This window comes from Phodopus roborovskii, unplaced genomic scaffold (assembly GCF_943737965.1).
Source record: "Phodopus roborovskii unplaced genomic scaffold, PHOROB, whole genome shotgun sequence".
Taxonomy (NCBI): Eukaryota; Metazoa; Chordata; class Mammalia; order Rodentia; family Cricetidae; genus Phodopus; species Phodopus roborovskii.
Window position 1 is genome coordinate 22,501 of NW_026125342.1, and position 15,957 is coordinate 38,457.

At 43.4% G+C, this 15,957-nt stretch overlaps 1 protein-coding gene across 1 annotated transcript in view; it reads left to right on the plus strand.

Moving 5' to 3' along the window:
* LOC127214301 (FH1/FH2 domain-containing protein 3-like) overlaps positions 1-15,957 on the plus strand; it is a gene marked incomplete at its 5' end in the record, with an annotated part of 35,122 nt that overhangs the window by 17,806 nt on the left and 1,359 nt on the right. The window contains 3 exon segments of the mRNA XM_051174696.1: positions 2,326-2,518; positions 9,190-9,364; positions 12,397-12,558. Of these exon segments, the coding sequence (XP_051030653.1) occupies positions 2,326-2,518; positions 9,190-9,364; positions 12,397-12,558 (530 nt within the window).

The following is a 15,957-nucleotide window of genomic DNA, read 5'->3' on the forward strand; positions in this document are numbered from 1 at the left end:
TTTTACTATGCAAGTGATTACCAACCTTAAAAAATATGAAAATAAACAATTTCCATTTGGAATGTTGTAAAACTAGAGCAAATTCATGGAAGCCTTATAAAGCCATTGTGCCTGCTTTTTATTAACCATTTTATTCACGATATGTTAAAAACTTGTTGACAAAACCATTCTTTACTATGTGTTTGCTCCTTCCAAGCTGGTCATATTGGACATTAGTTGTTCCTGTCTGACCCAAGTTCATAGATCATCACCATTGGCAATCCCATTGGGGATGACTAGGATGGATTAGATAGAAATGCATCGTAGCTGTGGTTGGTACTGAAAGTTCCATGACTGACAGGGAGTACAAGGTAGCTTCCAAAGTAAACAGCCAAACTTTAGAACTCTGGGTTCAAATGAAGTCTTGTAGGGGCCTGGATTATAGAACTGATTGGAGCAGAAATCCATTGCTAAACTGGGTGGACTAGAACTTAGCCTCATTGCTTTGCTTCACATGCTTAAACACTGCCAAGGAGCATAGCCCAGGCCTACTAGGGTAGTTTTTCACCCACATATTGGGAAGTAGACCCTCCCAAAAAAGAAGAAACTTAAATCAGGCCCTTATACCTTGTAACCAATACCCACATAGAAAGCTTCAGATCAGAAAGTTGAATATGGTTTCACAACTGTTGCTCCAGGCAATACTTGGCTTTCACAACCTCTGACCTTCACCAAAAATCTTGTTTTGGTTGCTGGCACCTGCTTATTTGCCTTCCTTTTATCCTGCTGCTCTTACAGCCTGGCTCCCTCTGTAGACAATTTGTAAACACACCCATTCTTAAGGATTCACAGCAGTTACTGTGAAAGGCTCATGAGAGAAATCAGTGGAAAAGTAGGGAGGGAGCCCTTCCTAGGAGAAGGCTTTGTGAACTGCGGCCAGGAGCTGTCATGCTCGCTACAGGAAGACACCCAGCTCGCATCCAGTGCCCTGAAGTCTATTCCTCCTGATGGAGTCCATCACCTCAGTAAACAGCATGCCTGATTAAAAGGCTGGTAGTGAAAACAAACAAACAAAACAACTGAAGATGCTTGGCTTGGGCCTTCCATTTCTAGTGAGGGGAGCTAGCCCTTCCATAGCCATGTGACCTGTATGTCTGTAATCTAAAGGTTACGGTCAGCAAATCTCCAAAAACGTTTACTTTCTCCAAGGCTATGCTTTGTGTTTCTGTAGACATGTATGGCGTCTTTCAGATTCACATCTGAATATTTTTTCTCAGGTATTAAGTCTATGTGCTAATTTGTAGCATCTATACTTAAATCATATTTTCAGTTTATATGTTAGGTTCTGACGTCCTTGGGTCTAATACAGTGTGCTGATGGTAGAGAATGAACTATTCTGAGTTCTACTTCTATAACAAGATGAGTCAGAAAGGTCATGTAATGAACGAAACAAAGTGTAGTTTCTACCTGTTGATGACAGGTCCCTGCATTAATTCTGCATGTGCATCCATCTTGGATAGTGATGTAAGGGTGATAGTACACCACCCTATCCTCATAACATCATTTTGCCTCTGATCAGTAATGTCATTTGGCAGTAAGAGCCAGGAAGCTCAGGCTGGAGTAGTACTTGGTCAGTAGTAACAAGAAAGTTCGGCTTTACAGAGGATGGTCTGGGAAGGCTCATGGGGAAGTTTCACTGTATAGGCCTGGCTTGCTTCACACTCACAATTTGGCGGCCTTCACAAGCAGGTGTCACCATGTTCAGATTAATAATTTTTAATTTATAAAACAGTAGCTGAAATAAGTTTTTATTCAACTTCTTTGGCATATCCTAGTTAAATTAAGATTGCATATATAAATAGTAAAATAAAAATATTTTAAAGTTCTTAGAAAAGCTTTGTAAGCATCTATTTAGAACCTGTTCTTTTTAATATATTGTCTGCACATATTCACAGTTACTCCAAGAACGACTTAAGGGACTTTAAAACACTTCTCTGTTCCCATTCAGTTCTTACATAATCTAGAAATTGTGCCTGTTTCCTTAAGATACAACTTGGTTTTTTTTTTCTGGAAATATTGGCAGATTCATTTACAAATGTATAGACAAACAAGAAAGGAATCTAAAATCTTACCCGTAGACTTCCATTCAGATAAGAAAGTAAATGGCCTTGACCTTTGTTTCTATTTTTAATCAAGAAGACTCTTGACTTCCGAGGCCCAGGAATGATCAGTGTCCTCCCACAGGAAGCTGGGCTCAGTGATTTCTTATAGAAAAATTTCATACAAATAATTCTGGTTCCTTAAAAGCAAAGTTATGTTTTTGTTTTTTTGTTTTGTTTCCTGCAGATTTCACTCCTTTTTGCTCTTCATGGGCCACCCCCCTTATGCAATTCGAGAGGTGAACATCAACAAGTTCTGCAGGATCATCAGTGAGTTTGCACTAGAGTATCGCACGACCAGGGAAAGGGTCCTGCAGCAGAGACAGAAGCGGGCCAACCACAGAGAGAGAAATAAGACGAGAGGAAAGATGATCACCGACGTAAGTCCCGCGAACTCACTTGCTTCACGTCACAGCTTTTCAAAATAACAGACCATAAGTAGTTCCCCTACTTTGGAGGGATGTGTTATTTTCTTACTGATTTTGGTCAAAGACGTTTCCTTGACAGGCAGTGGTGGCCCATGCCTTTAATAGCAGCACTCAGGAGGCAGAGGCAGGTGGATCTCTGTGAGTTCGAGACCAGCCTGGTCTACAAGAGCTAGTTCCAGGACAGGCTCCAAAGCTACACAGGGATACCCTGTCTTGGAAAACCAAACAATAACAAAAAATTTCTTCTTTTCTAAAGTTCTCTCAAACCACTCTTCCTCCAAGTCTATGGAAATCTGCCATGTAACTCAGGAGTACCAGGACAGTGAAAATTAAGGTTGTGTGCCTGGAGGGGGAATGTGTATCGTAGCCTGTTGGTGTTATTGGATACTGATGACAAATGACATCTGATGAAGTGGAGGGGGGTATCAAGTGATGCCACCAAGCATAGGAAGGCAGATTTATTAATTTGACATTAGTTCAGAATTTTCATTCCTGTAACAGTGTCATGTATCAATCAGCCACTTGGGCCACTCAGTTTGAGAATGTGAATTGACAAACTGTTATCACTGCTCCAGGACATAATCTTGTGGTCACATGATTTGGGTCACATACAGATTAGGGCTGGAAGAGATCCCGGAGGACATTAAGTCTGGCAGAAGTTTCTCCATAGCACCTGGGGTTGTCCTTGGCGCTTTCCTGTCTTATTGCTGGGTTTTTATTTCCCACCTCAGCCCTGAGCCTACCTGTGACTCCGGAGCATAGCATACAGCCAGGGAAAGGAACAGAAGCAGGCGACAGGCTAGCTGCAGATGCTGTATAGATGGGGCATGCTCCATGAGTGGAGCTGAAAGGGTGCAGGGCAGTGCTGCAGACTGACAAAGGCCAGTGCCCGGCCCCTTTCCATGTGGTATCTCATGCATTAGTACCAGTACGCTATAGGTTTTGCTTTAGAAAAAAGAAAAAAAATGAAGAATTCTTGGAATTCTTCCTTTCAGAGAATCATATATATGCCTTTTATATTCTTTTTTAAAATTAAATTAGAAACAAGCTTTTTTTTGTTTACATGTCATTCCCATTTCCCTCTCCCTCCCCTCCTCCCCTGCCCCTCACCAACCCCCTATCCCATCCCCTTTCTGCTTCCCAGGGAGTTCGAGGCTTTTCTTGGGGGATCTTCAAAGTCTATCATATCATTTGGAGCAGGGCTAGGTCCTCCCCCATGTGTCTAGGTTGAGGGAGTATCCCTGTATGTGGAATGGGCTCCCAAAGTCCATTCGTATACTAGGGATAAATACTGATCCACTATCAGAGGCCCCATAGACTGCCCAGTCCTCCCACGTTGAAGGGGTCTGGGTCAGTCCTATGCTGGTTTCCCAGCTATCAGTCTACCATACATGTCCTTCCCCTATAATGAGATTGATGACTACCTTATATGCCATCCTAGAGCCTTCATCTAGTAGCTAACGGAAGCAGGAGCAGACACCCACTGTTAACACTGACCTGAACTCCTGGAATCCAGTTGCAGAGAGGAAGGAGTGATGAGCAAAGGGGTCAAGACCAGGCTGGAGAAACCCACAGACAGCTGACCTGAACAAGGGGGTGCTCATGGGGATCCTCCTTTTCTCACTGCTTGTTTGTATTTGAATAGGCTTGTAGAGAATAGGGAATTGGAACTGCTAGACCATATTTGGAAGCTATTGAAGAGCTCTTCAAGGTGATTTTTTTTTCTTGGTACCCATGAACTTTTCCCACCTGTGCAAACACTTGGCATCCCTGGGCTTCCCAGGAAGGGGAATGGAAGGAGTAAAGAGTTAAGCCATCAAGACTGCCATCACTCCAGGAATTTAAGCCTCAGCTGGACTCAAGTCAGGCAGATGTCTCTGCAGAAGAAAGAAATCAATTAAGACCTTATGGAGGTGGCCATCTATGGCCAGGGGAGTGTTTGTGGTGCAAGCAAAACAGGGATGTGGTTACTGCTAAGAGTAAGCATTCCTGAGGCAGGCCTCCGACTTCCTGTGGGTGCCCAATGCACTGCCTACAAGATGGTTTGTACTTAAAAGGAAATTCTAAGAAGAGCCAGAGACTATCAGTCCCCTTATCATCCACCTCTTCCAAACCTCCGTCCTTGGACACTCTGACTCTAGAGGGCATGGTACCAGTTTCTCTCAGAAGAAGCTCATTCTGCAGCCCTTCCCAGCACTGACTGTTAGTGCCATCAGCCAGGCTCTTCTGTCTCCTAAAATCTGGCTCCTTGGGAGCTTTGAGCTCCTGGGGTTTTCAGAAAGCAAATTGGACCCACTTGGGCAAACTATGACCTACATTTCATTCCAATGTGTTATTTTTAAAAGTCTTAAAAAGGGATCATTTATTTTTGTGAAAATTAGACATATTGTAAGGCAAACAACACAAGTCCAATATGCTTATAGTTAGGAAAACACACTAAAATTTCTTGCCAAATTCCTGAGAATTTTTTTTTTAACAGACCCTACTAAATTTTAAATTTGTCCTTCTTTGAGAACATTCGGCTCTCTGAGAGGCAGAAATATCTAGAGTGTGATTCAAAAGTATTTAAATTTTTATTAAAATCTGGACAGTACAGATTCCTTCAAAGTTAGCTTTGACTTGGTCCATATTAGTTGAGGTCAAGGTGATATTTGTGTGGAAAGCCTGCCACCTTCTGGAGTATTAGAATATTGTTACCGAGGCCAAACACATTTGCCCAACTCTGAGATAGAAAGTTTTGCTATGTTCCCAGTGCTAATGTGCCTGGACTGATGTGTGTTCCATGAGAGGCAAGATCATCCCCCAGGAATTATACAATCTGATTAAAAATGACATACACATTTTTAAATGATTAAAAATGACATACACACCACCGAAACCAAAGCCACAGAGTAGATGCAGAGATTGTGGAGCCCTGACCATTTTAGAGAATGCTGGTAGAGACACTTTTAATGTAGATACAAAATAAATAGGATCATGTGGTGGTCCCTCAAAGTGAGACATCTGGAGGAGGAGCTCTGGCGACTGCCTTCCCTGGTCTGTGAGGCTGAACTTCCTCCACCTTCCTGCCTTCGGAGCATGCAATGGGCCTCTATTCCACCACCCATGGGGTCCTTCCATGAATGGCTTAGTGTGGACCTCGTTCTTCATCTTCTGTCCTAACCTGATTCTAGATCACTAGTGACCATCAGAGGGGAACCCCAAAGTTGTCCAGGAAGGGAAGCGAACCACAAAGAGATGAGAATGATTTAGACTGACTTTGTCAACCTGGGTCAAGACTTCAGGGAGTCTGAAAGCATTGCAGTTCATTCCCAACAAATTTGAGCATGATATAATTCAGAAAAAAAAGTTTCCTGGTGTAAATACAATCTATAGTGCACAGGATAGTATATTTACATTGAAACCTGACTCAGGTACATGTCATTTCCTCCAATAAGATGAGTCCTAGAGATAGGCTACCTGTGCTAGTTTTAGGGCTAGGAAAGGTTCTGTCATGGTCTTTGGCATACATATTTTGTGTAGAGGTCATTTGGGCTACTAGCCACCCTTGGGAGAGCCTCTGGCTATACAGCTAATATAAGGGTCATTTAGACTGGTTGTGGAAGCCTGGAGAGCCCCTAGCTGTAAGGGTCATTTAAATTACTAGCCACCTGTTGTCCTGGTTGTAGAAGCTTGAGACCCAACAGATAACACAGATCACTAGGCTCCTAATCACTTCTAATTCCCAGCTTTCTGGGTGGAGGAACAGGGTTTTTTTGTTTGTTTGTTTGTTTGTTTTTTGGGTTTTTTTGTTTTGTTTTTTAATCTATCCCATTGGAAAGACAATCCTGTATGCTTAACATTCCTGGTTTCTCTGGAGTTCTGTGGGTGCAAGGATCTTCATGCTGTGTGCTCAACAATCATCATAAACCAAATGGCTTGTGGGAACTTAGATTATCAAGTCACAGGACTTCCTTGCAGAGGGAAGAGGGGCCCTAGTGTGAGACCCTTCATCTTTAAACCCTTACTTCCTCTCCTATAGAAAGGGATCGATGACACTTTGAGAGCTTGAGAAGGCTGGAGATTGAAAACATAGAATTTTGTATAGCAGCATATGCCTGCTGAAAAAAAAAATGCCAGTCATCCTGGCTACACTGATATTCCACTCAACAAGAAGGATGGTAGAGAGGACGTCTCTCTTGCCATTAGAGTGGAGTACTTAGTTATCTTACATTCCAAAAGTACAGTCAGTTCTCAAAAAGTCATGCCTTGCTTGTTGGTCTAGCCTCTAACCTCTGTGGAAATACTTAGGTATACTGGATTTAAATCAAGATATTGGCATGGTTTTTCATACTCACTTTGTATTTAGAAAAGGGGTCTTCAAAATGTATCTACTGATAAACTGTTTACTGAGAATACTATCATTTCCGGTGGCTTCCCTGAGGACTGGAACAATTCTACAGCTTAATTTCATGTGTTTGAGGCAAGGCTAGTATGGTATTTTGTGCTTGGAAACTTTCATGTGTCCTGTGTGGCCTGTATGTAGTAGGATACACTGTAGCCTAGCCCCTGCAGAGTAGGCAGGGAAGAGTCTAGAACTTAGGATAAAAGGAAAAGGTTGCTGATGGGCACAGCCAGTTGAATGAAGACTGGTTCATTTACTAAAGCCTGGAAAGTCAGTGGGTGATGGTGGGCCCAATAGGTGGTGGTGGGCCTGGCAGACGAAGTGTATGGAGGGTGTAGAAGATAAGGATAGTAGTGATCAGGGAAGCCATGGGTGTCCTTGGGAGGTTGATCACCTAAAGCCCTTCAAGTACTCCCTGCCTCCTCTCAGTGTGATCTTGGAGTACACAGAACAAGCCACCCAGTAAGAACAGGGAGAGCCTGGCACCTTCTGACTGAAGACAGCGTGTTCTGCTGATAGTGACTGATTTCTGTTTTGGGAATGTGATCTGTTGTTGAGACTATCTCCTCTTTGCTGACTTCTGAGCCTTCTAAGAATCCTTCTGTCTTTTCCATCTTGTCCCGTTCTGTCCTTTCTGGTAGACTGATGACGAGGATGACATTGAGGTATGACAATTCACGAATGTGAAGAATCCCATCTTTGCCCTTCTCCTGTGTGCTGTAGAGTAACCTAACATAGTCAGCATGAAGTGTCAGCATCACTTAGCACTGGAAACTGTGCATGGACATTTTCTGATTGGTTTCCATGTGATCACTAACCATCTGATCAGTTCTTGTCATGCTGTTTGTGTCAGAGAGTGAGGAGCTAATTGCATTTTCCTATGTCCCGAAGCCAAGACTAATCAGTTTCCTGATACTAAGAGCAGGTCCGGTGTGTCTTTTCCCTGAGGCTGGAAAACTGGACAAAGAGCTTCCCTCCCAGTCACTTTCTGTGCTTTTTACAACCCAAGCATGAGAACTAGATTCTAGCTTAGCTGTGTATGTGCTGAGCACAGTGGTGCATGTCTGTAACCACAGCACTTGAGAAGCCGAGGCAGGAGAATGATGAGTTTCAGAGCAGACTAAGAGACATGATAAGGACTTTTATTTTTTTAATCAAACAAAACGACATAAGGAGCAAAACAAAGTAGAATCAGGCTGGGGATGGGACTCAGTGGCTCTGGGTTTGATCCACAGCATCAAAAACCAAACCAAACCAGAGTCAATATATAGAGCAGCCTAGAGTCGGGAAGAAAGGAAGCAGTGACGGCTGATCCTGGGGACTGAGGAAGGACAACATACATCACAGATTTATCACAAGTCTGTAGCAATGGCTGAGAAGCAAAACCTTGGTTGGGGCTGATCTTGGTCCATGTTCAATATCATGCGGTCCATGTTCACCACCTCGTTCTTCTCTCAGATGTAAGCATCGTGTGCAAATAGAACTCAATATAGACTTCTAGAACATGTCTTGAAAACGTGTGTTTTTAATGCTTGTTACAGCGAGCACCTGCATTTTTGACAAAACTAAAAGTACTGCTGAATTCAGTTTCAGCTTAAATTCATCTGGCATGTTCTGTTTTGTGGCCTGATGTTCAACACATTTGGGACCTCTGACAAAGCCACTTAGTCTTAGAGAGTTTCAGTTTGGGTTTTTTTTTTTCCCCCTAAAAGTAAGATGAGGTTAGATCTACAAGAATCCTCACCAGGCTATGGTGGCACATGCCTTTAATCCCAGCACTTGGAAGACAGAGGTAGGCAGATCTCTGTGAGTTTGAGGCCAGGTTGATCTACAGAGCAAGTTCCAGGACAGGCTCCAAAGCTACAGAGAAACTGTCTCTAAAAAACCAAGCAAAGAAACAAAGATCCTGAGCATTCTTAGAAAATGAAATTCAAGACATTCAAGTTAATGTGAGTTAACTTGATGAGTTAATGTCAGTCTCCTCGAGGTGCCATCCACTACAGTGCAGGGTGGATGGGTGAAGGTCCCTTTGGGGCCAGTTGCTTCTCATTCTGGTGTTAGATGTTCCTGTAGAGAGGTATTTGCCATTTGTTGGCATTCTCTGTGACTGACAGAACTCTACAATATACTGAGTACACACAAACAGAGAAACCAGAGGAGAGAATGTTTCCCTCAAAACAAAACATGACGGCAACTGGCAAGTGTTCCCTCAGATCCTAACATCACTTTGGTTTTGCAGTCTGGCAAGTTCTCTGGCAGTTCTCCTGCAACACCAAGCCAGCCACAGGGTCTGAGCTATGCTGAGGATGCGGCTGAACATGAGAACATGAAGGCTGTCTTGAAAACATCATCTCCTGCTGTGGAGGATGTCACCCCTGTGCTTGGTGTCCGCACTCGAAGCCGGGCAAGCAGAGGTAACTTCTGGTGGGTGGGGCTTGTCTTTGCAGGTAAGCCACCCCATAAAAATGGTCTGTGAAGATGGTATAGTGGAAGTCATCTTAGGAGGGGGGACTCCAGTATTGAGGCTTTCTAAACATGTTTGTTATTGGTGTGTGTGTGTGTGTGTGGGTATGTGTGTGTGTAGTCAGTTTTATGTTCCCACCTTTATGTGGGTTCTAGGAATGAGCTCAGCTTGTCAAGCTTATGAGATGAGCTCTTTTACCCTTGGAGCTATTTCAGTGACCCAAGCTGTACAACTTTTAAGAGAAACTAGACATCTCCTCTGGACTAGAAGGGACCAAGGTAAAAATTATTGCCAGGTTTGTACTCTGTGGGTTATTTTTATTCACTGATGAAGGAGCCTGGAGAATGTCTTCGTCACTGTTCTACTGTGATGAACACGATGACTTAAGCAGCTCTTAGAAGAGTATTTAATTGAAGGCCTGCATCTAGTTTTCAGAGGGTTAGCCCATGACCATCACTCTGAGAAGCAGACGGGGACTACACTGGAGCAGCAGCTGAGAGCTTTACATCCCAGCCCAAAGACAGCAGTAGACGGGAGAGAAGGGGGAGAGGCCTACTGTGGCCCGGTGCAGAAATGGTGGTTTGCTTTTCAACAGAAACTATGCAAGGTTTAAACAAAACAAAAACAAGGCAGATTAACATCTTCAAACGCTGGAAAAAGCTTCTCCTGTAGCCATTTATCCCGATGGAGATCATCTTTCAGAAGTGAAAACCAACATTCCCTCTATATTAAAACAAACCCCCCATTGGCATGCCTCATCCCTGTAGACTCGGGCTAGATATCTAAAAGGGAAGCATAAATATGTGTTTGCTTTCAAACAGTTCCATAACTTGAGAGATGAAGTGACAATAAAGCGGCACTGTGCTGCCATGGTCTGCACTGCTCTATTCCTCTACGAAATCTAAATGTCTTGGAGCAGTGCAGCGGATCTCCTGGCTCCTTGGCTGTATGAGAGACCATGGAAGTATTTCCCCATATTTCTCCTACATGGGGGTGCAGAGGTCCTAAGGAGAACTTGTGTAGAAGCAGAAAGAGTGTGGCCAGTGGTGACCAGGTAGCAAAGAGAGTGACCAAGAAAAGAGAAGATGAAAAGCAGAAATCGATCCCAGAACACTGCAGAATAGCCCGACAGGGCTGGACTAATGTCAGGGGTTACCTGTAGGCTTCTCCTGGCTGCTACATTAAAAATAGATCACTGGGGACATGTGTATGGGAGATGCTGGCAATTCTCAGAGGGGTGGGTCTCTAAGTTCCTCCATTTCTGCCCAGTGCTCTGAAAGTATGTCAGGATCCAAATGGAATTGATGGAGCTCTCCGTGTGAGGTTTGTGAAGAGTAATTTAGATTTCAAGATAAGACACATTATTATAAACCGGTAGATGAAAGGGAATAAGAAGACTGGTACATGAAAGACAATTTTGCTGTTGATGGCTCTACTCTGAGGACAGCCATTGTCATAGAGACTGAGGTCCAGTCTGAAAGCTGGGTCAATCATGGGACCTCGGGCTTCCCATTACAGCACCCAGACAGAGACACTCAGCAACAACTCTAAAAAGGTGATTTTCAGGGAAGCACCTGTTTTTAAGAATGGTTTATGATGATGGAAGAAATGTGGCCTTCTAATTGGACCAGGCAGGGTCCCCTTAGCTATTAGCAGCAGGCATGGTTAGTCTTTGTGCACATGCAGATGGTGTAGGTATGCCACTGAGAAAGCTAAGCATAGTAGACTTTAAAAGCTAGGTCAACAATTATAACGGCCCTGGCCACTTGAAGACATTGCCCTCAGCCTCTTCCATATTTACAGTAAGATTTCAAGTACACACACTTGCACATGTGCACCCAAAAATATCATAGTTTACTAAACAGTGATCCATTGTTCCCATGTAGTTCAATCAAATTCTAGATCATTAATATCTAGGTGCTTAGAAGCCTCAAAATTTTAAATATAACAATATGAATGAAGAGGTAAAACATATTTATTAGCATATTTAATGTTCATTTTTTAAACATTTTAAAAAATCACTTACCCTCTTTCAGAATTGCAAGCTGGCATTTCTTTGGCTTCAGCTGGGGCTGGGTATTGGTGGCTATGAATTTGAGAGCTCTAACCTACAGGCCTGTGAAACTTCACATCTACTATGAAATAAAGTTTAAAGTATAGAGATGAACAGTATGGGATACACCTACATCTTTCCTTTTGAAGGAGCTCCTCATCATCCCAGAATTTTCACAAAGGCCATGCTCCTAGATGTTGAATTACCATTGGTTTCCAACTGATATTGTTTGGAAACCTGTGCTTTCTTCTTGTCAATAGGCAATGTCTACCTATAGGGAGATTTGAATGGTCTTAATACATAGTTATTTACATTTTCTTGTTAAGGAGCAGACAGATATTTCAAAGACAAACTGTATCAAGCTCCCTCCTACTGACTGGAGAGGGCATCCCCTTCCAGTTTTTTAAGCGGTAATAAAATGTGCATCACAACCCTGCTTGCTTTCTGTTTAAGATGAGGGAAGTTCTGTTAGTGACACTGACTAGCTCCATACAGCTGCTGAGGGGCTAGTTTAGCAATCCCTCAGTGGCTCTCTGTGCATCACTGGATATGTCTTGCTGGGTGTCACTGATGTGCTATATAGGGTCTGACTTAAGTCATTTGCCCCCAGGTGATCATAGGACCTGCAGGTAGCAATGACAGTCACAGGACAAAGGGAGAGAGAGAGATTAACAAGAGACAGAGACACAGAGCCGTGTTGTAGGAAAATACAAAATAAATGTCCCAATTCAGGATTCCACAGCACTGGCAGGATAGCATGCACAGGTGGGGGCAGGCCCGCATCCCATGCATGTCACCAACTCTGAAGCTATCACAGGTCTTTGCGGGGATCCATCTCTGATAGATGTCAGCTACAAAAAAAGCATTTTGCTGCCTTTGTTTCTCTTCTCTGTGAGAACATGACATTCTCTGGCTGTCTAATCTTTCAGGATCCACTGGCTCATGGAATATGGGAACTGATGAGTCACCTAATGTCACGGATGATGCCGCTGATGAGATCATGGACCGTATTGTCAAATCGGCCACCCAGGTACCCAGTCAGCGAGTGGTACCACGGGAAAGGAAGCGTTCCAGGGCCAACCGCAAGTCTTGTGAGTGCATTTCTTTCATTTCTTTTACTTTACTTTTTTTTTTTAAATCTATCTTTTTCACTTATTTTACATACTGACCATAGTCCCCCTCCCTCCTTTGCTCCTGTCCCCTCCCTACCCCTCCCCTCAGCTCCTCCTGTGTCTTCAGTCAGGGAGAGGCAGGCCTCCTATGGGTACCAACAAAGCATGGCACATCAAGTTGAGGCAGGGCCAGCCTCCTCCCCTGCATCAAGGTTGGGGTATGGGTTCCTAAAAGCCAGCTCAAGTGCCAGGGACAGGTCCTGATTCCACTGCTAGGAGCCCCATAAACAGACCAAGCTACACAACTGTCACACACAGTGATATATTTCAATATGACCTGGAAAGTCAGAAACTCCAAAGGAAGCTCCCACTGGCTCCTTAAAGTACCCACCTGCGTGCCTTAGCAATAAGAAAAGAAGCTCCTATCAGTGTCTGCCATTGTGTGTGTGTGGGGGGGGGTGGTGGTGGTGGCTATACAAATGTACTTGCTGTATGTGCTCTAGCCTCTACCAATTAATACCCTATTTCTAGCAAGGTCATTGAAAGCCTCTAGTATATGGAGGTAAGGCTTACTACTCTGCTAGAGGCTGTATTTCTGCTCCTCACCCAGCACCAGAGGCTACTTGCTGGGATATCGGCTGGCTCCTCGCAGGGCTTACCATAGTCTCTGGCAGGTTAATGAGATAAAGCAGGGATAGCAAGTGCATTGATGAACAAGCAGAATGAGTACCAGTTAATGTTCTCCCGAGATGACCAGGATCTCTCTTTTCCTTTCAAACAGGGTTTAACGCAATCAATGTGATTGGCTAGCCTTTCTACCTGAACTGCTCTTGACCCCTCCATTGTACTCCACCGAGTCTCACAGGCACCCCTCTCTGGGGAGAAATGGAACCCCTATGGGTCCTTGGCATCTGCCAGCATTAGCTGCGGCTCACAGTGTTTTAGAAATATTTTCCAGGCTTCAGCCTGCTGCTGGGTCATTCAGGGGACAGCTTGACTATGAGAATAAGGGATGGTGAGGAGGAAAAGGAACCCCCACATAAAAGCAGAGTCATGCCACACGGGCAGAGAACTTAGTAGGAATGCAAATACAGGGTACCCCATTTCTCCAGCCTATGTGATTCACACGGGGTGACTCAGGTATGAGGTGCAATGTTTAGCCTTGTAGTTCTGCTTATCTTAATACAACACTTTTTTTTTCCCTGTAAAGAATGCAAAAACAAATTCCTTCAGCCCATCATACCTTGCTTTTTTTCATATGATTAGTGTCTGTTGGAAACCTTTTGTAGAAAGGAAAGTAACACTAGGGGCAGGGTGAATGTTGCAATTTTGCTGAAGATGGACAGGCTAAGAGATGGTTTATGGCAAGCTGCTAGGTGAAGATGCTCCTGCTGGCCTTTGGCACTTATGTTGAATATCAAGGCTCTGGAGCTGTGGTTAGAGTGTTAGAGTGTTTTACCAAGACCTAAAATTCTAGGTGCCTTTGCTCATCCAGACCAATGACTTAGGGCCTCTTAGTCCCTGCCCCTTAGAGTATTAGTTATACTGGAGGATAGTTCTGGCTGACCCGGAACTCACTGTGTAGGTCAAGCTATCTATGAATTCACAGATATCTTTTGGTCTCTGCTTCCCAAGTGCTGAGTTTAAGGTATGCACACAATCCCTGGCTTTTCTCCAGGTTTTGATGAAAGACAATCATTACTTATCCTGTCATTTTTTTTTTTCAAGACAGGGTTTCTCTGTATTGTTTTGGAGCCTGACCTGGCACTCTCTCTGTAGAGCAGGCTGGCCTTGAACTCACATAGATCTGCCTGCCTCTACCTCCTGAGTGCTGGGGTTAAAGCCAGCACCACTAACTCCTAGCTTGTTCTGTAATTTTTACATCTTCAAGAATACATTTGGTTTGTGGCTTTCAACAACTAAAGAAGGCCTTCACATTTAGTTTTGTTGCTAGTTTGCTCCCACCTCAATGTGGCGGTGGCTTCTTGGCTTGTGTCCTGGGACACCTAAGAACTTGGTCAGAGACTTGTTCCTTAAACTTAGGCTTTAACGATATGGTCATCTCAGCAGGCAGGGGAGGCTACATTCCTATTTTAAAGAGATGACAAAGGAAAGCCAAGCTTTCCAAGACAAAACAAAACAAAAACAACTTGGAAAAAAATCTATGTGAAGTTCAGTGATTTATATAGACCTCAGTATGAAACAGTGCTGTGTTTAATTACTTTATTATAGTGATAAGGTGAATAGATATAGTCAAGATGTATGGGGTATATTGTTCGCTTTGAGAGTGCTGGGATTAAAGGTATGGGCTACTACGGCCTGGCTTCTTTAATCTATTTTTAAAAGAAAAGTAGACTTGTCTCACAACATGTTAGATGTAGCCCTGAACCATAATCAGTGCACAACATAGTTCATTTAGCTTTTCTTTTCCAAGATGGTATTTGAAATATATGGTTTTTTTTTAAATGACTCACAATGAGAAAAAAATATTTTTCCTTATTCTAAGCCAACTATATGTACTTGTATAGAATATATTAACACTAGGCCTGAGGCTTTAAATTACTGCTCTTGTGGGGAAAAAAAAAAAAAAAACAGATGTTACAAGAAAGGACTAGAATTTCTTGGTCAAACCTTTAGAGTTCATGGACTAACTCCTCTTCTAAAGACAACTGAGGGCACCTACCTCAGCAGTGTGCCCAGATGAACAGTCACCACCTCTCAAAGGGCAAGGCTGGACCAGCAGCTAAGATTATGATGATGGAAAGAAATCTGGGTTCAGCTGGAAGCCTTGGTCAAAGAGGTGGTTAGAGGGAGACTTGGAGACATTCCACTTCACTGGATAGCTGTTTGTTTCATAGTAATGAGTTACACTTCCAGATGGGAAGCTGGCATACAGAAAGAGTACACTGGCTTTCTAGTCTTTCACCATGTCTGTGACATGGTGGCCCATGTCATATCCATGTGGCCCAGAGTGGACGGAATGGAGGGAATGTTGAGGAAAACAGCCTGGAACTTCCAGATCCTTTGCTATACACTAAATGAGCTTTTGTCCAGGGGAGGGGTAAGCATCGACCTTAAGGGCTGCTGCCAACAGACCTGGCTTTTTGGAGAAGACATGACGGGACCTGGGTAGGTCTGGACTAAGGAATGGAAAGATGCAAGGGGCTGGCCTTATTTTTTTCTACACTGATTAGTAAATTGTTCTGATCAACTGAGGAAATGGTTAACTTGTGATTAGGATAAGGAGATAGTTCTATACATTCTAAAAACAATACATATCTCCATTGTTTTATAAGCTCCAAATAACTAGAGTGGGCCAAATATAATTTGTAACTTCGGGGAAATGTAGTGAACCCTTAAATGACAGGCTTTCTTAAG